The following is a 22,116-nucleotide window of genomic DNA, read 5'->3' as shown; positions in this document are numbered from 1 at the left end:
TCAACTGGAAATTCCCAGCGGTGTAACTAACTAGTTAGCCTTTTACTTTCAAGTACAGCTGGTGTAATTCCAACATTTGTTTCCACAGGGTGGTTTGGTATTTTTTTCCCTACTATAGGGCACTAGAAACGAGAGGCTTTCTAGGTTTTTTTTACCAAAAAATCCACATGAGGGCACCTTACCTCTACATATAATGTAAAAGATGCAGCTGAACTAAAAGCTTATTTGAGTATTACTTAGAATCATAGAATAAATTGTGGAATAGTTTAGTGTGAAGGGACCTTTAGAGGTCACCTAGTCCAACTCCTGTGCACTGAGCAGGGCCATCTTCAACTTGATCAGGCTGTTCAGAGCCCTGTTCAACCTGACCTTGAATGTTTCTAGGGATGGGGCCTCCACTACCTCTCTGGGCAACCTGTCCCAGTGTTTTACCACCCTCACTGTAAAAAATGTTTTCCTTATATCCTGTCTAAATCTGCCCCCCTTTAGTTTAACACCATTACCCCTTGTCCTGTCACAACAGGCCTTGCTAAAAAGGTTGTCCCCATCCTTCGTATAGTCCCCCTTTAAGTACTGAAAGGCTGCTGTAAGGCCTCCCTGCAGCCTTCTCTTCTCCAGACTGAACCACCCCAACTCTCTCAGCCATTCTTCAGAGGAGAGGTACTCCAGCCCTCAGATCATTTTTGTGGCCCTGCTCCAATAGGTCCATGTCTTTCCTGTGTTGGGGGTTCCAGAGCTGGATGCAGCACTCTAGGTGGGGTCTCACCAGAGCAGAGGGGCAGAATCACCTCCCTTGACCTGCTGCCCATGCTGCTTTTGATGCAGCCCAGGATACAGTTGGCCCTCTGGGCTGCGAGCACACATTGTTGGCTCATGTCCAGCTTCTCATCCAACAGTACCCCCAGGTCCTTCTCTGCAGGGCTTCTCTCAATCCCTTCATCCCCCAGCCTGTATTGATACCGGGGGGGTTGCCTCAATCCAGATGCAGGCCCACCTCTCCAGCTTGTCCAGGTCTCTTTGGATGACATCCCATCCTTCTGGTGTGTCAACTGCACTGCTCAGCTTGGTGTCATCTGCAAACTTGCTGAGGGTGCACTCAATCCCAGTGTCTGTGTCTTTGATGAAGATATTAAATAGGCCTAGCATGGTCCCCTGAGGGACACCACTCATCACCAGTCTCCATCTGGATGTTGAACTGTTGACCACTACCCTCTGGATGTGACCATTCAGCCAGCTCCCTATCCACTGAACAGTCCACCCATCAAATCTGTATCTCCACAGTTTAGAGAGAAGGATGCTCTGAGAGACTGTGTCACTTGCTTATTCTTACCCCTTTTCCCAGCTGGATACAAAACAAACATTTGTTTATGTGTAGTCTAACAACCACTGGACTGGACACAACTCACTTTCCCTCTGTTGTCTAATTAGAGAACATATACTTCAGTAAGTTCACAACCACACAGCATCAAAGCTTAAAAACTCTGTATTGGACTTGTTCTGATCTCACTGGTAATTAATAGCTCACATTATTAACAATGCTACACTTCCAGCTGTAATTGTTAAACTGACTTAACTCAGACATATTCCATTCTAGAATGCTTTTTCAAGTAAAATAAGTAGTAATGACTTCACTATCAAAGACACACTTAGTTCAAAGTTAAGGGTAATAGAAAAAAATTTTCAAAGCGGCTAAGACTATGTGGTAGTTTCTCTGTAACCCAGCTGGCTGCAGTACCCTCAAGCTGAATCCACTTGGTTTTGCTACTGTAGCATTATCAACAACTCTACCTACCTAAAGGTCTGTTGAAAAACTTGGGAGGCTTAGGCAGTACCAGACAATTGCTAATAGTGTGCTGATTAGCACATCCCCTTAAAGGACATGTACCTGTAACATGTTCAGTATACTAAAACAGGAAAAAGTTCATTAATATTAATTTATTTCAGTTTTAGTTCAATTGAACATCAGAGCAGACAACTTTTTGCTTTGTAAAAGTACAGGGAATTTTTGAAACATTTCCATATTCTACAAAGAATGAAAAATCAGATTATGGTTTCAACCATATGATGGTGCCATTTGTCAGTGACGAGGCTGCAGTTAGCAACCCAGCCTGGTGTTTTAGTACAGTTTATGTTTTCAGACACGCTTTCACTCAGTATCATATTAAAAACATACAGCCTTTGAAGAAAACATGATTTTTAATTCATGTTATGTCATCATCCTGTTGGGTAGCTAGAGACATCACTCAGCGGGTATTTCTGGAGATATTCTATTAAGAGTTCACAATATTAGACTTTAAACTAGGCACAGACCACCTAAGTCTTGTCTCTAGACAAAATGTATTACTTAAAATTTGAAGTATAATATATACATAGGTTCCAATACAAATGTTGGAGAAATTTTTGTACAAAATATATCTGTGGTGTAGTGGACAATTTTAAAATTAATGCATCCTCATCTCAACCAGACATGTTACTCAAATTTTATTCTGTTTCCCTAGGAAATATTTTGTTGTCCATTACATCACAATAGCATTTTAAAAAAGTTGATGGAGAACAATTGAACTGCATTATGATGTTAAGTTTTAGACAAATTTCTTGATTTCATCATAAAGTACTAATACAAAAGCTCCACCCATGCCTCTCAACACGTTCGACCAGGCACCTTTGAAGAACGCTTTGGATCCTTCATCTTTAGCTATCTTCTTCCAGCAATCAATTGTGCCCTTGTACATAATATCAGCTGTGGAAACAGACATAAAGGTCAGAAGGCTTGAAGTTATACAGCAAGTCTGTTTCACTTTCATAAATTTATAACAAGGAATAAGTAAACTACAGCCGAGAATTTAAAATTAATCTATTTATGAAAAGTGATTTTAATTCTCCACATGGAAATCAAAACAAATAACTCTCAGCCTCTTAAGCAAAGGTGACAAATAAAAATAAAAAAAAATATGAGAAAATGTTAAGTATTCCAATAAGAGGATCCGTAGTTTTCCATACGACAATTACCCAGCATCTCCCATGATATCTCAAAGAGGAGATACTTTCTGCGCCAAAACACCATAGGAGCACTTATTCTTACCTCCCTTTCGGCCAGACTGCATCATCATCCTACGTCGCACAGTATCAAAAGGGTAAGAAACCAGCCCTGCTACCGCAGTGACAGTCTGGGCAATCATCCAGCTCACTACAATATGCACATTCTTTGGATCAGGCAACATACCTGCCATCAAGAACAGATGAGGAGAGTCAGTACAGAGGCAAAGGGTTGTGGGAAAGATGGCTGCAGAAGGAACAATCACCCACCAACCCCAGGAGCCACTTGATCAAGTCAAGTCAATCACACCTGCAACTCCTCCCTTCACCCATATTAACAGATAGTATGAGTGAAACAAGTTATAGAACTGTTGGATTTGGGGATCTAAGCCCTCTTCATGCTCCCTGACCAAAAGGTCTCTCCTCTGTAACCTTCCCAGGCTTGTCATGAGCTGCAATGAGTAACAAGCTACCACAGAGCCCATCTGTACAAGCCTTAAGACAGAGAGAAACTGGAAAGTGTCTGAAAACACACTGCAAGCCCAAGGCTTCTGCTCAGAGCAGCAAGCTCAGGGAGGCAGGAATGCCCTGCAGAAACACATTTCAGAAACACCTGTGCGTATTCTAGCACTACCATCCTGAACTGGTGCTAAGCCAAGCCCTGCTTCTCCTTGTACTGCCAAGTGCCCTAGAGTACCTTTACAGGATGGATCTTCCCTTGCAGTCGCTTCTCCAACTACTTACCCTTGGCCGTGTCATAAACACCAAAATAGGCCGCTCTGTAGATAATGATGCCCTGGACAGACACACTGAATCCTTGGTACAGGCCCTTCAAACCATCAGACTTGAAGATCTTGACGATGCAGTCGCCCAGCCCAGTGAACTCCCTCTCAGCGGCTCCTTTGCCCACATCAGCTGCCAGCCGGGTCCTGGCGAAATCCAGCGGGTAGACGAAGCAGAGGGAGGTGGCTCCAGCTGCGCCCCCGGATGCCAGGTTCCCTGCGAAGTAGCGCCAGAACTGCTTGCGCCTGTCCACTCCCCCCAGGAAGATCTGCTTGTACTTGTCCTTGAAGGCGAAATTGAGGGCCTGGGTGGGGAAGTACCGGATGACGTTGGCCAGGTTGCCTCTCCAGAAGGAGATGATGCCTTGCTCCTTGGGGATGCGGACTATGCAGTCGATGATGCCCTTGTACTGCTTCTCTGCCGTGATCTGTTTGCTGGCATGCTGGACCTGTACGGAGGAGGAGACGTGAGAGGGTAGAGAGCAGGACACCGCAGGGGTGACCCCGCACGGCGGCCCGCTGAAGGGCAGGGACGGGGCCTGCCCCACCGCCTGGCCCGGCTCCCGCTCCCCCGAGGCGGTGCGAGGGGCCCGGGCAGCTCCCGCGTAACCGGAGCCGGCCCAGCTCCTTCCCATATTTAGTCAGGCCGGCCGGCGCCCGCCGCCCCTGCACCCACCAGCGGCGCAGCCCCACCGGGCCCCCACCGCCAGCGGAACCGCCGCCCCGCGGGCCCCGCTGCCTCCTCACCTGCAGCAGCAACTTCACTCTCTCGATGGGGGCGACAGCCGTCTTGGAGATAGCGGCAGCGATCCCACCAGCCAAAAAGTCCTTGAGGAAGCTGAGCGCTTGGTCACCCATGCTGTGAGCCGGTCCGACACCCCCTTCCCGGAGAGAGCCAACGAGCCGCGCACCTCCCCACCCGGCCGCCCCCGCACGCCGCCGGCCAAATGGCCCGGGGGCACCGCGACGCCCCTCTTATACCCCACGGCCTCTCGCGATAGGAGGAGGTGTCCCCCTGGGGCGCGGACATTGGCTGGGACCCCCACGGGGCCCGCCCCCGCCGGGGGGCGCGGGGCCGCGCCGCCATGTTCCTGCTGGAGGGAGCGCGAGGGCCGCCGGGCTCGGGACGTTTAAAGGGCAAATTAAAGTTATCTGGTCGCTGCCGGGGAACGCTATGTCAGAGCATGTGCCTGCTGTATTAATAGCACCCGGGAGGCACAGGAGGGGACTAAGGAAGCTGGCAGGAGTTCCTCAGGCAACATTAACTGTTTCATGAAAGCTGGAGGCTGGTGCTGGGCGCTGAAAGCTTGCCCACAGATGGCAGGGTGTGGCAACCAGTCGGCTTGTTGACTGAAGTCAACTCAAAAGAAGCCAGAGTGCTTTAAGCCTTGACTCTGTGTGCATGGATTCACACCGTAAAGGTCAACAGGGACATGGATGCTGGGCAGGTGTCCTGGTGTGGGTGTTGTGCCCTACAATGGGTCACCAGGGGCGTATAGTCAGCCTGGGAGGTGGTGCAATGGTGCAACGCTTGTGAGCATCGATAACCAGAAATGGGCTAGTCCTCTCTGAGTTGAGGACAATGAGAGCTGTCTCACGTTTGATAAAGTGTGAACTTACAGGTGTTGAGGTCTTTAAATAACCCCAGCATGCTCCAGGGCCTGGCTTTCTCGAAGAGGAGACACATGCCTTCCTGCATTGTACCCTCATTTCAACCCAGCAAAGTCAGACCCTTGCAAGAGTTGCAGCCAGTCCCTTCTGAAGGAGGGAGGGAGGGAAGGAAGCATGTCCTGGAAGCACATGCCCAGGCACGCCTAAGTTGCTTGACTCACATCAGATGTGAAAGAAGAGTAAAGGCTGTAGTGAAACCCTGCCTTCATTCAGTGCCTGGTTCTGAGGGAAACATTTGAGTCTCAAATGAAGGTTACGTGGCTCCCTCACTAGTTTCCCTGTTTCTCATCTGTTCTTTCTGGCTGACCCCATAAGAAAGCAAGAGCTTATGATTCCCTATTGGGTGGCTTTGTTGTGTGGAATAGTTACATGAAAGCCAATTTAGCAAGTCGTACATGCATACCTAGGAGTTTGCCTTAAAAAGGCATTAAGATGTGCCCCTGGGACAGTGTTATACTGAGGAATGCATAGCATAGTGGGGTGTGCTTTGATTTGGTATATGGCAATATATATGGCAATATGGTATCAATAATGGAAATAGGATTCATCTTAACGTAGGTGCTAAAAGATTGGCGATTCCACGAAGAGACATTCTCTCCAGGACAGAAAATCTCACTGACGTGTTTGTTCGCACGAGTCAATGAGACTGTAAATTTGATTCCCCCGTCTCTCTTACCCTCTGCTGCTCTTAGGTCTGATGAGGTAGAATTCTCTTCTCATGAACCTCAGCTCTGGGAAGCAGGTGATAGCTTTAACTTCCAGGAGCGCCCATTGCACCTTGGCCATCCTGAGCAGATGGAGCCTTTTCCCAGCTTCTAAGAAAAGGGAAGAGAGCTCCCCGAAGAGGCCTTTTCCCTGAGCAACGACTGAAAGCAGGTGCAAGCAGGAAGCATAGGGGATCCCTAGAATTAGACTGTGAGTTGAGGGGAGTATTGTTTAATGTATGTAGCTGCCTGATACCCTTGACCTTTCCTTTTTCTTCCTCATAGTTCACTCACCAGGTCTGGTATCTCCTCTTTTCACAGGAGAGTAAACATCCCTTCAATGTCTCAGGGCTTCTACTGCTCGTTTCGTACAGACCTGTGGGATGGTGGTGCTCACAGCTGCTGCCCAACTGTCCAGACTGATACGGTCTCCTCAGTGTGTGCACTCAGGTGCCAGCCAGTGCCCCGCTGACTGGTATATGGTGAGGGGTGGGAAAGTGGCAGTGGGGTGCTACAGGGGAGGGAGGGGAGTGGGGGGCCTGGAGTGAGACTGTGGTGGTGGGGTCTAGCTTGAAAGGGTCTTTTGGCTGCCCCTCCACCACCATCTTTGTTTTACCTCATTTAAATTGCTTTTTTAAAAAAATGGCATTTTAGTAAAGCCTTTATCATAAGAATTCTGGTTCGTTTTTTAAGTTACTGTTGTGCATCATCACCCCACTCCACAGAGGCTCTTTGGTTTAATAGATATTTCTTTAGCACTTTAAAGAAAACAGTACAGAGAAAGTGAATAGCTACTTTTTTCTGCTTCTGCTTTCCCTTTCCTGAGCCCCGATGTTTATTTCCAGGAGGTACTTGGCTTCCAAACAGTTTTTACAAAAGCAGGGCTGGACCAGGACGTGTCTGCTACTCTGAGAGCTGTTCTTCACTTGTTTGATTTTTGCTCCAAATGCCTGTTTTGGATCTTTCCTGCATATGACAATGAAGCTTTTATGCTACTTACGGTAGGAGTTCAAATGTATCCTGTAAGGAACCTATTGCTGACTCCGACAGTACCACCAATTTTGAGGATAAGCATTTCCGCCAGCTGGAAATGCCATTAAAAAAAAGTGAAAGGAACTTTGGCTTTTCATGCAGTTAGTTGGTGTTTGGTATTCTATATTCAGAATAGTTACTGTTACTTTTGTGGAGAAATGGTTAAAACAGTTTTGAAAACGCAAGCTTTCCTTTCTGAATTATTGAAAGCCAGCTGTTGAGCCTTATCTTCCTTAGATGTTTGCAGCTTGGGAAGGATTAGCTGGATTTCTAGGCTGAGTTTGGGTGCTCTGTACCACTGACATAGCATAAAGACACTGGCATTTGTTCCTAAAAGTTCTGAGCTAAAAATAATAACCTAGATCTACATTTTCAAAAGAGATTAGTAACTGACTGCATTGTGCTTTGATGTGTGAATAGCTAGCTTGAAACACTACAGGAGATCAACTTCTACAAAGTATTATGTACCCTTGTTTATTTGCATTTGCAAGACACTGGGAACCCTAGTGTTGAGACTAAGCCAGACACAAAATTAAAAAAAAAGCTTTTTCTCAAAAGTCAGCAGGCTGAGTCTGACAGCAGGCACAAGGGGGAGCACAAGCAATCAGTCAGACCATCCTGACCCCAGGACAGACAGTGATGCCAAGAAGAAATATGTTTGGTTGTTCTTTTTTTTTTTTTTGGAAAGATTTACAGGGTCACAGTAAATTCTCCCTATGTAAGATTGGTTAATGTTTGTGGTCAGTTCCTCCTAAGTGAGAGGAAAAGCATGAAAGAAGGCAAAAAAACGCCAGTTTGAAAATGTAAGCAATAAGTAATGAAGATTTATTTCATGGTCTGATTGATCTGGCTGAGGCATGAGCCAACATTTTCAGACTAGGCTGTGCCGGCCTATTAGAATGTACAAGGGTTGCTCATACTTGGTGTGATGGAGAACCAGTAGTCAGTGGAAAGATAAAAAGATAGCAATAATATGGTAAAGACAGTGGGCTAGGTCTATGCTCCATGGTCTAGACGTGTAATAGGATTGTAAGACAGCATTTTTCAGACCAGGAAAAAAAATGTTGGAACTAAAGTGATGAGAGATTGGATCAAAGCATTATCTGTGTGAATGGATAGAAAGAAACGCATTTCAGCCTTAGTGTGTCAGAATGGATCAGCAGGATTTGCAACTGATACGTGAGACTCTAGGAAGAGATCCAGGTCAGAGATGGATACCTAGTGATGGGCTTAGAGTGATGCATAGTGATGAAGAAAGCAAGCAGCAGGATGGATGGAGGACCAGGGAAAGACTAAAATCTCTTGGTTTTATCCATACTGAGGAGATGCTTCAGGAGCTGCTCAGGTTTTTAGCTAGAGTTTAGAAAAGACAGCATTGATACAGACAAGTTGGATCTGAATTACCACAGTAGGAATAATAGCTATATTTGTGCCTGCGGAGAAGGTAAGAGTGAGAAATGTACAGGGAAAAGAGGCATGAAACAATAGCAGATGTCCTAGAACACAGAGGAATCAGCAGACACAGCTATTTATCTTAAAATAGCAATTTTATAAGTAGGAGAGTAAGATAGCCCGAAGAGGCCAAATGAGGATGAAACCTGAGGGGAAGTAACAGGGTCGGTAGTGACAAAGATGATAAAGAAGAATGAAGGAGTGTGGATTCTGAGTTTTATCTTAGGCAGATATTGGTGAGGGTAATTTTAGCTGGATATTGGTGTTACCTGGCTTAGAGAGGAGCCTGCACTGAACTGGAGAGGGGGAAAACTGGACAGGAAGTGTAAGCAGCACACTGAGGAGAGAAACGGTAGTGCTGGAAATAGCAGTGGGAGTCCACATGGGATATGTTTGTTTATTAAGAGTGTGCCTGTAATGTGAGGACAAGGAGTTGGAGGAGGGTCAAAATTTCAGAAGAAAACCGAGGAAGTGTATGAAAGGGGATTTGAAAAAGATCAGAAGTTAAATTTTTACAGGACAAGCATGGGGTGTAAAAGTAGGAAAGAAAAAAATACCCAACATGTGACACAAGGAGTAGAGACTTGTGGGAAGTGGGCAGTATCATATTAATATTTCCTTTCACAAGAATTTATGCAGCAGATGTTCAGGAAGAGAGCGTTTGAGAAGTGCATTAAACGGAGTGGAAGGCAGCCGGGTCTTCAGTTAATTTGGAAAAGTAGCACAAAAGGTTAGGAGGATGGCACGACTGGAAGGGGAGACCATTAAATGGTTGTGGATGAAGTAAACCTGATCACAGGCCAACCAGGAAATTGAAGCTGAAGGCAGACTGAAGTTTGTGTTTGGCAACCAGGCTTCATAATTCGTGAGATAGGAGTGGAGAATAAGTAACAGAGAGAATCTACAAGCAAATCTGTGCTTGAGAGCAAAGATGAGACAGGAAGAAGAGGGCTGAGATTAGATGGGATTTTATCAGTCTGATGAGATGAAAATCATGGAAAGAGCAAATGAGAGGACATGAGGAAGGACATGGCAGGCGAGGGAGCGGGTCAGAGAGGAAAGATGGGAAAACAGAGATCAGGGACAAAGCAGTGGTTGCTGCAGACCACATCAAAGGAATGGCTCTTCCAGGGAGTGCGACACTGAGGGCTGCAGGTGAAGTGAACACACCAGGGCAAGAAGACGTAAGGTGTTAGCAAGGACATCAGCGCTGAGCTTGAAGCTCTATGAGGATGACTGTGAGAAACTGTGAGGAAAGGAAGAGAGTCAGCTGAAGTCACAGAGGAAGGCTGACAAGGAGGAGCTAGCTGTCTGGCTGACATCTCTTCAGAGGGGAAAAGAGCTAAGATATTGCTCAAAAGCAGATATAAAGTGATGAGGATGGTGAGGGCATCCCCAGTGTGAGAGTAAGGGGTGGGATGGGCTGAGAAACGCCCATCTCTGCAAAAGACTGAAGCTGCAGAGGGAGAGTCAGGCAAGGGGATCCAGGATGTGCAGACACTGAAATGTAATAGGCCTGTAGGAAATATTTTAAGTGTATCTTCCAGTGGCAGCAAGTGAAGAGAAGGAAGGGGAGTGGAATGGGCAGAAGGACAGAATGGGAATGCAAGAAGGAATGAGCAAGCATTGATAAAGTCTTGAGAGAGTAGGGATGGAGAGGTGGAGGTGCAGCAAAAGTCACTAAGGGCAAAAAGGAGGCAGAGTAAGAGGTAGAGCTCAGGTTTGTGCCTCAGAAAGGTTGTTTAAGAAACAAGGAGCCACTGAAGTAATAAAAAGGGAGAGAGAAAACCAGGCTAGATGAGGAGAGAAAATTAGTACTACAGAAATAAGTTGCAGCAAGAGGGCAGGGTGAGAGACATGGTGGAGTAGCTCAAAAGCAGGGTTCACCATGTTAGACGAGGTCTTTCTAGTCTCCATTGGCTGATTTCTTCTTCATACAGGTGTGTGGCCAGGCACATTTTACTTTTGACATTCCCTTTTGACCGAACTAGTAATGAAAGTATATGTGTTGACTAAATTACTTCCCCCGTGTTAAGTATTATCCTGGTGAAAACAACTAATGCAAGGTTAATAAGTTATTTCAATTTTCAATGCTTCAGTGACTTCACTAGTGGCTACTTTGAGGTAGTGGAGGAGAAGGCAAGGGTCACTGGGAAGAGCATGGGATGGGGACCCAGGGAGAAAGGAGACAAATCAAGCACTAACCCTGCAGGATTTGCTTCCTTATCAGAGGTTTATTTCACAGTGTTTTCAGAAACTTACTTTTTTGTAGAATTCTCTTGTAATATGAGGTGTGGCTCATGTGGCTCAAACTGCTTTGAGTCAAACAGTCAAATGTTACCCCTATCTACAAGAAGGGCTCAAGGGAGGATCCAGGTAACTATAGGCCCATCAGCCTTACTTCAGTCTCTGGGAAAGTTATGGAGCGAATCCTCCCAGGGGCCATCACAAGTCAAATGAAGCACATGATTGGGAAAAGCCAACATGGCTTCACTAAAGGCAGATCGTGCTTGACAAACATGGTGGCCTTCTATGACAAAGTGACTTGCCTGGTTGACATGGGGTGGGCGGTGGACATTGTCTACCTGGACTTCTCCAAGGCTTTTGATGCAGTCCCCCACAGCCACTTCCTGGAGAAATTAATGCGTTATGGCCTAGACAAGCGATCTGTGCAGTGGGTGGGGAACTGGCTGACAGGCTGCACCCAAAAATAGCTCTTTTTCCAAGTGGTAACCTGTCACAAGTGGAGTCCCCCAGGGACTGATTTGGGCCCAACATTATTCAACATCTTTATAAGTGATCTGGATAACAGGATCAAGTTTGCAAATGACACCAAACTGAGTGGGGAAGAAGACACTCCAGAAGGGAGAGCTGCTGTGCAGGAAGATCTGGATAGGCTGGAGGAGTGGGCCAGCAAGAGCCTTATGAAGTTCAACAAGGACAAGTGTAAGGTCTTGCACCTGGGATCCACCTGGCTGGAGAGCAGCTCTGTGGAAAGGGACCTGGGGGTCCTGGTGGACAGAAAGCTCAACATGAGCAAACAGTGTGCTGCTGTGTCCAAGAAGGCCAACACGATGCTGGGTTGCATCAAAAAGGGCATCACCAGCAGAGATAAAGAAGTCATTATCCCACTCTACTCAGCGCTTGTCAGGCCACACCTGGAGTACTGTGTCCAGTTCTGGTCCCAGCTATACAAAAAAGATGGGACAGGCTGGAAGGGGTGCAGAGAAGGGCCACCAAGGTGATCAAAGGCCTGGGAAGCCTGCCATACGAGGATTGGCTGGGAGAACTGGGTTTGTTCAGCCTTGAGAAAAGGAGGCTTCGAGGGGATCTCATCACCATGTACCAGTACTTAAGGGGCAGCTACAAAGAAGATGGAGACTCCCTTTTTACCAGGAGTCACATGGAGAGGACAAGGGGGAATGGACACAAGTTGCTCTTGGGTAGATTCCGATTGGACACAAGAGGAAAATTTTTCACAGTGAGGACAGTCACCCATTGGAATAATCTCCCCAGGGAAGTGGTTGACTCAGCCACATTGGACACCTTTAAGATTCGGCTGGACAGGGTGCTGGGCCGTCTTGTCTAGACTGTGCTCTTCCTAGAGAGGTTGGACTAGATGATCCCTGAGGTCCCTTCCAACCTGGGATTCTGTGATTCTGTGATTTAGAGCTTAAGTAACTTTTCCTCATAGGTCTCAACACACCTTGAGGACAAAAATAATGTTTTATGTCACACGTGTGCATTACGGTAAATAACTAATGGATGCTACAGGCAGTCATGAACATTTACGGTACTCTAGAATATCTATTCATTGATAATTAATGCATTCTTGCCACAAACATAACAGTACACATTACAGATTATGGTAAAGTTACTAATCAACGTTAGTGTGGACAGTATTCAAGCCATGGATATAAGCAAATTAATGACTTGTTAGACTCCATAATAGTTGATTTACTATTCATTAACTCTTTTTCGGTAAATATATTTTTTATATCAACTTTATCTTATTATCCTGAGATTATATTTTGGAATAAAAGGCAAAGAAAAGTGAAGTGACTTGCTCAAGGTCATTCTGTCAGCCTGTGTCAGAGTGAGGCATGAATGCAGGTTTCCCGGTTTTGCCAGATCACTCTTGTACATGCTGTTTGTATATATTTTTTTAATTTCCTTTCCCTCTCCTCTGAGTCGGAAGCAGAGAGAGTTTTATCAGCAGCAGGATCAGTTTGCTGTCCAAGTCTGGAACACGGCTTAAAGCTGAAGTGGATGAAGTAGTAAGAATCTACTCAAATGCATGTAAGTAGGTAGATGGAGTGATGTACATCCTGAAATCTGGTTTTGTGTTTAGATAACCGCTGTGGAAGGGGTAACTTTGAACTGTAGCATCCATTGCTTTATAAGTTCTGTTTCCTGTCTATTTTGTTTTGTGGTGGTTTGTGATGTTCTCAATCAAACAGAAAAGGTTAGCTGGCATAAATTTGTACAATTCAGTTACCTAGTAACATTCTGTTACAAGTATTATGGCGCAACTACATAGTGTGACACACAATACTTCATGTTATTACAAAATTAATTTATCCACACTGAACCATGCACTCACCCAATCATTATTTCTGGACAAGATCTGCTGAAGACAATAGAAAGGGGTCTGGAAAAGAACTAAGTAGGGGTATCAGAATTGGGCTAATAGTTGATAGGTTTTCTCAAAATCGTGAGCTGGCAACATAAGCTACAGTAATAATACAAAAAGTCAAGATCATATTTATTCCAATAATACTGGTAAAGCTTATTCAGAACAAGCATAAAGCAGAATCTGAAAGCCTACTTTGCAGCTGAAATGAATATTGTGCTTTTTCTTTTGATGTAGATCTCTGCAGAAAATAATTTCTTCAGTCATTGCCAAGCATGCATTGTTACATGGTGGAGCATATATCCCTTCTTGGATTCAGTGCTTTTCAGTTTTTGTGCTTCCAGGAAAAAAAATACATGCTGAGAGAATCTCTGATGTTTGTATCTTTTTTTTTTTTTTTTTTTCCCTGGTAATCCTAGCTGGAACATATTTTGCATGAAGAAATGAGATCTGGAGGTCATTTTGCTCTACAATAGCTACTAAAAAACTATGACCTTCAGGACAAAGGGAAGGTCAAGAAAGTTTGCTTCTCAAGAAAAGTCTACCTTTCCAGGGTCCTAACCTTCATGTTTGATAGATGTCCATAGCTTCACTTTCCTACTTATTACCTTGAAATTTTCTATTTCCTATCATTTTTTGTCTTATTCTTTGTAAATATAGTAGTTTGCTTTTGCTTTTGAAATCGGTGCCCAGAGGTTATTTTCTACATGTTCCAGTTCATTCCAAGATGTGCTTCTCATGCTATTGACCAGACTGCTTGGAAGGTATGACAGCTGCAAACAGTATCAACAACATCTGGGCAGATCTGTGATCAGAGAAAAGCTAAGTATTTGCCATAACACATGATAAAAGTTCTTGCTGCTAGCAGGTAACATTTCCCAGCAGTAGCGTTCTGGCTGTGTTTTATGACCTGATCAGGAAAATGAGTTCTTCACCCAGTTCTCCTGCTTACTGTCAGGTTTTTTTATGTTTGTTTGTTTGGAAACTGGAGAAACATTGGCTTGTGTGAATGCAGAATGCAGATGCACCTGCCTAAGTTACCTGAGCTAGAAAATAGGTCCGATTTGTTTTCAAAACAAAGCAAAGCTATTAAAAAGCGAAAATATTTAAATAGATGGGCTTTTTTACTCAAAGTTTGCAACATGGCCTTCTTCAGAAAATCTTTTGGGTTAAAAGAATGCCTAGTATGTCACCTAGCTCTCCCTGCATAGTGCAACATGTTCTCATCATTCCTGCAGGACCCTGCGCAGTGGCTTTCATCTTCACTCTGGTGACTTGCATATTGTTCAACTGCCTGCCTCTTCTTAGAGTTGTAGGGACCTGCTCTTTCTTCCTATGGTCGTGCAAACCAGTAATTACCCTTTTGAATCAGTGATACAACATTGGTGCAAATCAGTGTATATGAAGGAATCTCAGCTTTTTAAGGTGTGTTTTTTTACTGTTTAGTTCAGGCTTACTCTTCTAAACATTATTTTTGTATCAGTCTTAATGGAATAATGAAAGTACTCAGTCTTTGCTCTATTCAATTCTTTTTCTTATCATCCTTTGAGTTGCAGTAATGTTGAAGTGTCAGAAAATCTTTTAAGTCGTAATCTTTGCTTCTGGGTTTTATTTACTAAGTTGCTTCTGTGTGTAATTTTACTGTTCTGGATATTTTATCTTTTAAAAATCCGTTGTTTCAGACTGACAGATTTTAATTAAGTGAAATAATTTAAGTGATTTATTTGGTTTCCATCTGCTATTCCTGACAACACCTCCAAGTATAATGCAATAATTTTCTTATTAATACCAGTGTCAATATTGTTAGCTCCTGCTCAAGTTGTTACCTCTTCCTGTCTTCAGGTATTTTGTAGAGTTTCTCATTCTGGGATTGTACTTTAGATTAGCCTTTCTTACGTGAACTAGTTCATCGTTTTCTTGCTGACAGTAATTTTATTTTCATATACTATAGGACAAACGGAAATGATATCTGACAGCAATGTATGTTTAACTGAATCACAGCTTTGTGCTCAGTCAGATAACCTGCACTGCAATTACAAAAACAAGGTAATAATATTTTTATATTACAGAAACAATTTCAGGCATGAAGTGTAGGTGTCACTGTTACACACACTTGAAACAGCTGTTACCACAACAAGTTTAATAGAAATTCAAGCTTATTTTCAAGTAAGTGAGAAATGAACAAATTATATTGCTCAGTGGCTGAATCATCAATTTCTTCTCACCCTACATGCTGGTTAAATAGTTCACAAATACATTGTTATTACAATTCAAATAGCATTGATTTTAATGCCAGATATGTTTTTATAATAAACTGAAGTATTGATCTTTTTATACTTTGCAAGAAAATGGCAAATTAAGGCCAGCTCCACACCACACATTCTTAAAAGTATAGCTATATTGATCAAGACTGTGGGAAAAAATCATGCCTCTGGCTTACAGAGCTATACATGCACCTCTCCATTATGGAGATGCAGTTTGTATTGGCAAATGAGTTATTTTTTATGATACAGCTTACTTCATTTGAGGTGTTTTGATTATGTTAGCAAAAATCTTATTTTTCCCTCAGATAAGCTGCCTCTCTGCTAAAGGGCTTTGTAATAGAGAGATTAGCCTTATCAGATATGCCTGAGCATATAACAGTTTTCCATATTTGCTCATATACTTGCCCTATCCTTGTATACGGGTACCCACACACTGAAGGAATAGACAGGTATTTGTTAAGAATAGATGCCTATAATGTCTGCAGCCTAATTTCAGATGATATTGGAGATGGAGTGGGGCCATTTCTCCAGAAAAATACAGTATTCTGATTTAACTGCTCAGCTGAGGTTGGTGAAATGGGACAGTGAAATAAAGGGCCTAGATTCCTTTTAAATTATAAGCACACTAGTAGCAACTTTCATTTTTTTCCCAGCTGGGATCCTTTGTTACACCAGTTTGCTTTTCTTCATGAACCATTTTCCTCTAAAACTACCTAGAGCAGAGCTAATCAGGACTTTGCCAAGAACAGCAACTTTTTTCCATCAGGAGTTATCCAAATCATTAAAGCATAAGCAAGGAAATGTATTCATTTCAGCAAAAATCGTCAAGTCCAGTATATATGCATGAAGGCAACAAAGGTCTGCAGAACAGCCAAAACCTCAGCAACTGGGAGGCCAGTGTTGAAGATGATAACTGTACCTCTGAAGGGAGAGAAAAAAAGTTGAGACAGTCTGTAGGTGTCAGAATTTATTCCTTCTGCCTTGGGAACAAAATCTGGAGAGGACAAAAATGAGAAAAAAAACAACAGTAGAAACAGAAACTAGACAAAACAGAGAGAAGGCTAAAGGGTTGGAGGCTGGGAAGAAATTATTTGAGGGTGGGAATGACAAAGGAACACCCAGTGATGTCTGGGACAGAGCTAAAGAAGGCAAGGGTATGCATGTCCTGATGGGCACCTTTCTTTGGTTATTCTTGGCATTGTTTGTCTTGAGACCACTGTGACAGAGATTTGGCCACTCTGGCCTCCATCTTATGTTATGCTAAGGCTCATAAAAAAGTTTTAATAACTGGAACATCCTCTCTCTGCTTTGCTTGTTGGCTGAACATAGTTTCTGATGGATCAATTCTGATTTGTTAGTCTGTGATATTTAGCCTCCCAGTTAGTCTCATATTTAGCTTAATTGGTCCAACATTTAGCAGGTGTAGTCTTCGTTCTCTCTGTGGGAGGTGTCATGCTATTGATGAGCCTTTCTGTTTGCAGTGATCTGGTCTTTTTCACTAACTTTTTCTAACTTAATTTAAAATTTTGTGTAATAAACTAGAATGTCTGTTATTTTAGAATGTTAGCCTGCATAGATGAGTGCCAGTAATTCATTTTCATGCCCTTAGTGTCCATATCACTGACAAGAATGCAGGTAAGAACAGATGTTGCCACTTCTGCACTGTAACAGGCTAAAACTGCAAGAAAAAAAACATTGTCAAGTTGAAGAATTACATGCAGTAGTATGTGGCCCTGCTATTCCATGTATGACTTGATCCAGTCAGCTGCAGACCTGTGGACAGTCAAGATGACTGTGTAGCCAGTTGATGGGCAGCTGAAAGAAACAGCAAAGGAAAGGTACACGTAGCTTCTGCTTCTCTCCATGGGTCCCACATTTAGAAAGTGCTACTCTGTGTAGTCTAACCAGTTTGATATAGGATACAGCATCTGCCAAAGGCTTGTGAGTCCAACTCAAAGCTTCATGTTTAAAACAGGCAAGAGGTATCTTTGAAGAAAGCATCCGAGACTGATTTAAAATAGCAAGTAGTGTCAAACCTGTTGTATCCCTTGATGGGGTATTTTACCACTTCAGAACTCACTCTTGAAAAGATCCAGTTCAAGTCCCAGTTTCAAAAATTTCTTTGCATTTGAATTTACCCAGCTGAGCTGATACACAGGATATGAGAGGGAAGAAATGATGGGGAGAGAAGCAGAAGTCAGGAAATAATTAGATTATATGGTATGTTACTTCAGCTTGACAAAAACCCAATCTGTATTTCATTCATTCCTAGAGAATGACTGCCTGTTTCTGATTCCATGGGAAAAGAGACCTTTTAATACTTTCTTAGAAGTCATAAAAAAGAAAGGAAGATACTGTATTAATATACATTCTTAAATGTTGCTATATTGCTTGAAATTAATTTATATAGTGTGTACAGTTGTATTATAGGTAGGTATGAATTTATATATGCTGTAAAGTGTCTTACAGGTCAATAATGTAGAAAGAATTGTCCTTTCGCTCCATCTATTTTCTTCTCATTTATAGTAGGATGCAGTAATAGAAGAAATTGAGCTATTCTTTGTCTTCCATACAGCTATAATGGGAAAAAAAGAGAGGGGATGTTCTGAATATATGTAGTGAGGAAAATGGAGATAGTGGGAACAATCATCTAGACGTGAAGCAGCCTTTAAATAATCAGACTGGGATAAATTTTCTGGACCTTCTGAGCTATTTCCAGGATCACAGTGACAGAGGGATCACCCACAAGCTGTATGAATCTGCTGCTTGTATATTATTTGCCTTTTCTTTCAGATGTTACGGTGTTGTAGGCTGGCACCCATTTTCTGTACATAGAACTAGGTAAGGGGCTCAGGTCAGAAGTAACAGTTCAAATACAATAGACAGATCTTTATGTAATTGAAAATAGTCTGTGTAGCTTTCATGCATTTCCATCAATGCCATGCTTCATTTTTGTGAGGCATTTTTGAAGTTGCAGGTCATAATCCACAGGCAGGAAGAGCTAAAGGAATGAAAAGTTGTCAGAGGCAGCAGTGTCCCTGGTACCCAGTGGCTTATTAAACACATTTGTCTCCTGTTCTGCCCCTCACTTCTGCAAAACAAGATTAAAAAAACCCTTAAGCAGAGCCGTCTTCTCCTCTTCCCCTTTTCCCTCCACTTCTAAAACGCCCTCACTTCCAGGGAAGAAGAGATCCCACTCTACTAGGGTAGTAAAGACTACCCTACAGCTGTGCACTTTCTCCTACTGGGCACTGGGCTCAGCAGGGGAGGTTGCTCTCAGCTCTGAGCAGTAGTACTGGGGGTGGAAGGAGGTTGGTTATAGCAGGGGATGAGAAGCACGCATTTACATAGGCTCCTTTTCCCTGCCACCTCTCCACTCTGCAACAAGCATGGGTTTATTTTAGCATTGGCCTTCTGAAGCAGGATTAATTTTCCCCTGAATAGGTCAGCCTGGGACAGAGCCAGGATCCATGGCCTTCCATAGCTGGTGTGACTTGGGAAGCCGGAGATACCTACTAAGCAGACAGGGCTTCTAACTGCTGGGCCTATGCCCAGTGCAAGTATCCTGGAATAACCTTTCTGATAAACAGCAGAAAAATCAGTGCGCGGTGTTTTTTTCAGAGGCTGGTGTCAGGCTGAACCAGGCTATAGTGCTGCCCCCTGCTGTTGGAGTTCTGGAAAAACGGGAAAGGCAGTGATAAATCCAGGAAAACGTTAAAAACATAAAACTAGGAAAGCGGCAATATGTGAATACATTAATTATTTCATCCTCTCATTTCATATAGCGCTGCAGCCAGTTGAAATGTGCCCCCATATCTTCACTAGCAGTTCAGTTCATAGCAACAGAATATAGCTAATAGTTGTATTGGTTTTTAGCACTGGTAGTGTTGTCGTGGCTGTGCAAAGCATCTTGTGACCGAGAAATCATACCTTCTGGCATGCTTGTTTGTGTTTCAATGTGCAGGGGAGATGCAGAGGAAGGAATTTCCATCACTAAGTCAGATTTTTGTAACTTTGGCATTTTTCTTCTTACTATCTAGAATTATTATATTCCTTACAAGCACTTGAGGTAAAGGTGTGTAAAAAGCTACAGCCATACAAAATTACTCTTGTTTAAGTACAGGATGCATAGAGGTGTCTAGGACTTTTTTTCCATAGCTAATCTGTGAGCCAATGTGGAAGCAAAACGGAAGTAATCTGATATTTTCATCAGAACTGGACAGAAGTGCCATCGAGGGGCATTTACAAGCATGCGTCGCCCTGAACCCTTGCACATCTGCAGATATCCCTGGCAGCTCTAAGAGCTGTGTTTAGGGCTCTGTTCTGGAACATAACAGCTGCATCTGGGCTGATTTCATGGCCCTACTGAAGTAAGCAGGCGTGTGGTATATAATTCAGGAAAACCACTGCTTCACTTCAGAAAACATGTTATGATGTTAACCCTTGATTTTCATCTTAATGTCCATATCTTTAAATGTGAAATTCGTGTTCCACTTTTTGATACTGATTTTAAAATCCTTGCCTTCAATTTCTTTGCCTCGGACATACTGCCCTGACTGTGTGGGGTATGATTTAGCTATCAACATGACTTAGAGAACAAAAGCAATGGCTCCCTTTCAAAGAAATAGAATTCTCACTTTTTGACTAGTACAAAAAAAAAAAATTAAAAAATCCAAATAAAGGCAGAACTGATCAATAACCCTGAAACCCAGCTAATGTAGTACAGTGATAAAAAAAGCAACTGTAGTCATTAATCCTGTCAGCAACTCAAGAAGTTGTTGTATGGTGTGCAGAGGTTTGCAGTGACTTGTTCATACAGGCAGTTCATGAATGATAAAATAAATTAAGGCTTCTATCAAAATATGTGAGTTAATGATTTTTAGAAGTGTGATTTGACTTTGGGAAGTAGCTGTAACTGTGGAGCTGTGAGGCTGTTCATTGGCTCCCCATGCCTTCAGGAGTGAATATTTGTATTTCTGTTAGAGAAACCCTTTTCTAACATTCAGGCCTGCAAACTCAAGCTGAGCTTTAAAGGTGAGGACTTTTGTGCTTGTGTTGTAAATAATAATCAGGCCATAACTCTTGGCCCATCTGGGGGAAGACAAGGAGCCAGTAAAAGTGCCTGTTTAACCTTCCTTCCGCTTGGTTTGCTCTTCAGTTTTGGGATCATTTGGCTTCATTTCCCAGGCTCCCGAAGGCAGAAGAGAGAGGAGAGAGATTATACTATTGCCTGGCTGGGATGCTGCTTTGCACAAGCAATATTCACACCTCAGCCAGGGTGGACTTGGTTGACTAGAAGTGACCATATCGCTCTCTACATAGCCCAGGTGTTTGGTTGGCTAGTATTTGATTCCACCACATCGGCATTTGCAGCAGAAAACAATTCTAATGGAAGATAAAAACCAGATCAGTTTTACTGGTAGTCTCCGAACTTGAAGGTATGGCTTGAAAAAAGTGGGAACAGGTAAAATCTGATTGTGTTTTACTTTCAGAGATTTCCCAGAGAAATGGGAGATGAGAGAATCAGTCCAGCATCTGCTGTGACTGCAGTTGAAGCCAAGTTTGCAAACTTGGTTCAGTCTGATTTCATTTCACTCTCAGCCACATTCTAGTAAGCATCTGTCCAATCACATTTATTTTGTTTAATTTGTGAACCCTTTGTGAGCGTAAACTGCTGAAGTCTGTGAAATTCAGAACACCGAAAAAATCACCTGTGATAGAAGAGAGGGATCTTTTTCCAAAGGTAATAGCCTTTGGACAGGATCCCACGGTATGATGCTACCATATGGCCCTTTAGACCCATTAGAAATGTCTGTATCTCTCCATTATAGTTAGCTAGATGATGTGTAGGTAAGGACTCTCTGAATATCTGCATTGGGCCAGGTGAATTGCACACCACTTTCTTGCCTGCACCAGTCCTGCAGAGTGAAAAAGTTGCTAAGAATTCATGGGCTCCATTGTATGGAGAGCAGCAGTATCACCAAGTTCGTTTCAGGAAGGGTCAACCAGCCTTCTTTCATTAGGTGGCTTTTATAGATTTATAGATCCTAGGTGTTTGGATTCTAAGATCTTCCTGAATTTGATTTTTTCCCGTGTTGGTTTTTTTTGTTTTGTGTTTTGTTGTCAGGTTTTTGGTTTGGTGTTTTTTTTTTTGTTACCGTGAGTTGCCCTGCAGAGCCTCATCCCATCCATCAGTGTGCTCTCTAATCCCTTACAGAGGCACAAGACAAACCACAAGCAGTGCTCAATGGAGAAATCCTCGGTCTTTATCACCCTTGCACTCCTGCAATATGAAGCTGACAGGTAAATGGTTTAAGGAGTCAGGTGGAAATACCCCTTGTGGAAGAGAATCCCTGGTTGCTTAGAAACCTTGGCATCTGGTTTGTCAACTGGTGGGTGTCTGGCATGCTCCCTTCACTGCCGACTTCTGCCTCTTGGTCACCAGAAACGCTGGCTGCTGGACCCCAGAATGGTGCCTACTCTTGTTTTTGCAGAATGCTGTGTCTGCCCTGCAGTTGGGGTTTGGCAGTGTTAGCAAAAAT

The 22,116-nt window shown here is 43.3% G+C and overlaps 1 protein-coding gene across 1 annotated transcript; it reads right to left on the bottom strand.

Annotated features, from left to right (window-relative positions):
* Window positions 1-1,920: 1,920 nt before the first annotated feature.
* Window positions 1,921-4,772, bottom strand: SLC25A4 (solute carrier family 25 member 4). The gene is made up of 4 exons (XM_075091246.1): window positions 4,566-4,772; window positions 3,781-4,267; window positions 3,083-3,223; window positions 1,921-2,740 (listed from the first exon to the last, which is right to left on the bottom strand). The coding sequence occupies exons 1-4, from the start codon at window positions 4,674-4,676 to the stop codon at window positions 2,583-2,585; spliced, it is 897 nt and encodes a 298-aa protein (XP_074947347.1). The 5' UTR covers window positions 4,677-4,772; the 3' UTR covers window positions 1,921-2,582.
* Between the last annotated feature and the right edge of the window lie 17,344 nt (window positions 4,773-22,116).

Source organism: Phalacrocorax aristotelis, chromosome 4 (genome assembly GCF_949628215.1).
Source record: "Phalacrocorax aristotelis chromosome 4, bGulAri2.1, whole genome shotgun sequence".
Classification (NCBI taxonomy): domain Eukaryota; kingdom Metazoa; phylum Chordata; class Aves; order Suliformes; family Phalacrocoracidae; genus Phalacrocorax; species Phalacrocorax aristotelis.
The sequence above is the reverse complement of the archived record's forward strand: the minus strand, read 5'-3'. Positions and strand labels throughout refer to the sequence as shown.

Bases quoted from the DNA above. Each gene is read 5' to 3' on its own strand.
- SLC25A4 (XM_075091246.1), bottom strand. From the start codon at position 4,676: ATGGGTGACCAAGCGCTCAGCTTCCTCAAGGACTTTTTGGCTGGTGGG. The intron at 4,268-4,565 runs GTGAGGAGGCAG...TCCTCCGTACAG, and splicing joins GAGTGAAGTTGCTGCTGCAG to GTCCAGCATGCCAGCAAACA. The intron at 3,224-3,780 runs GTAAGTAGTTGG...TCTTGATGGCAG, and splicing joins TGTTTATGACACGGCCAAGG to GTATGTTGCCTGATCCAAAG.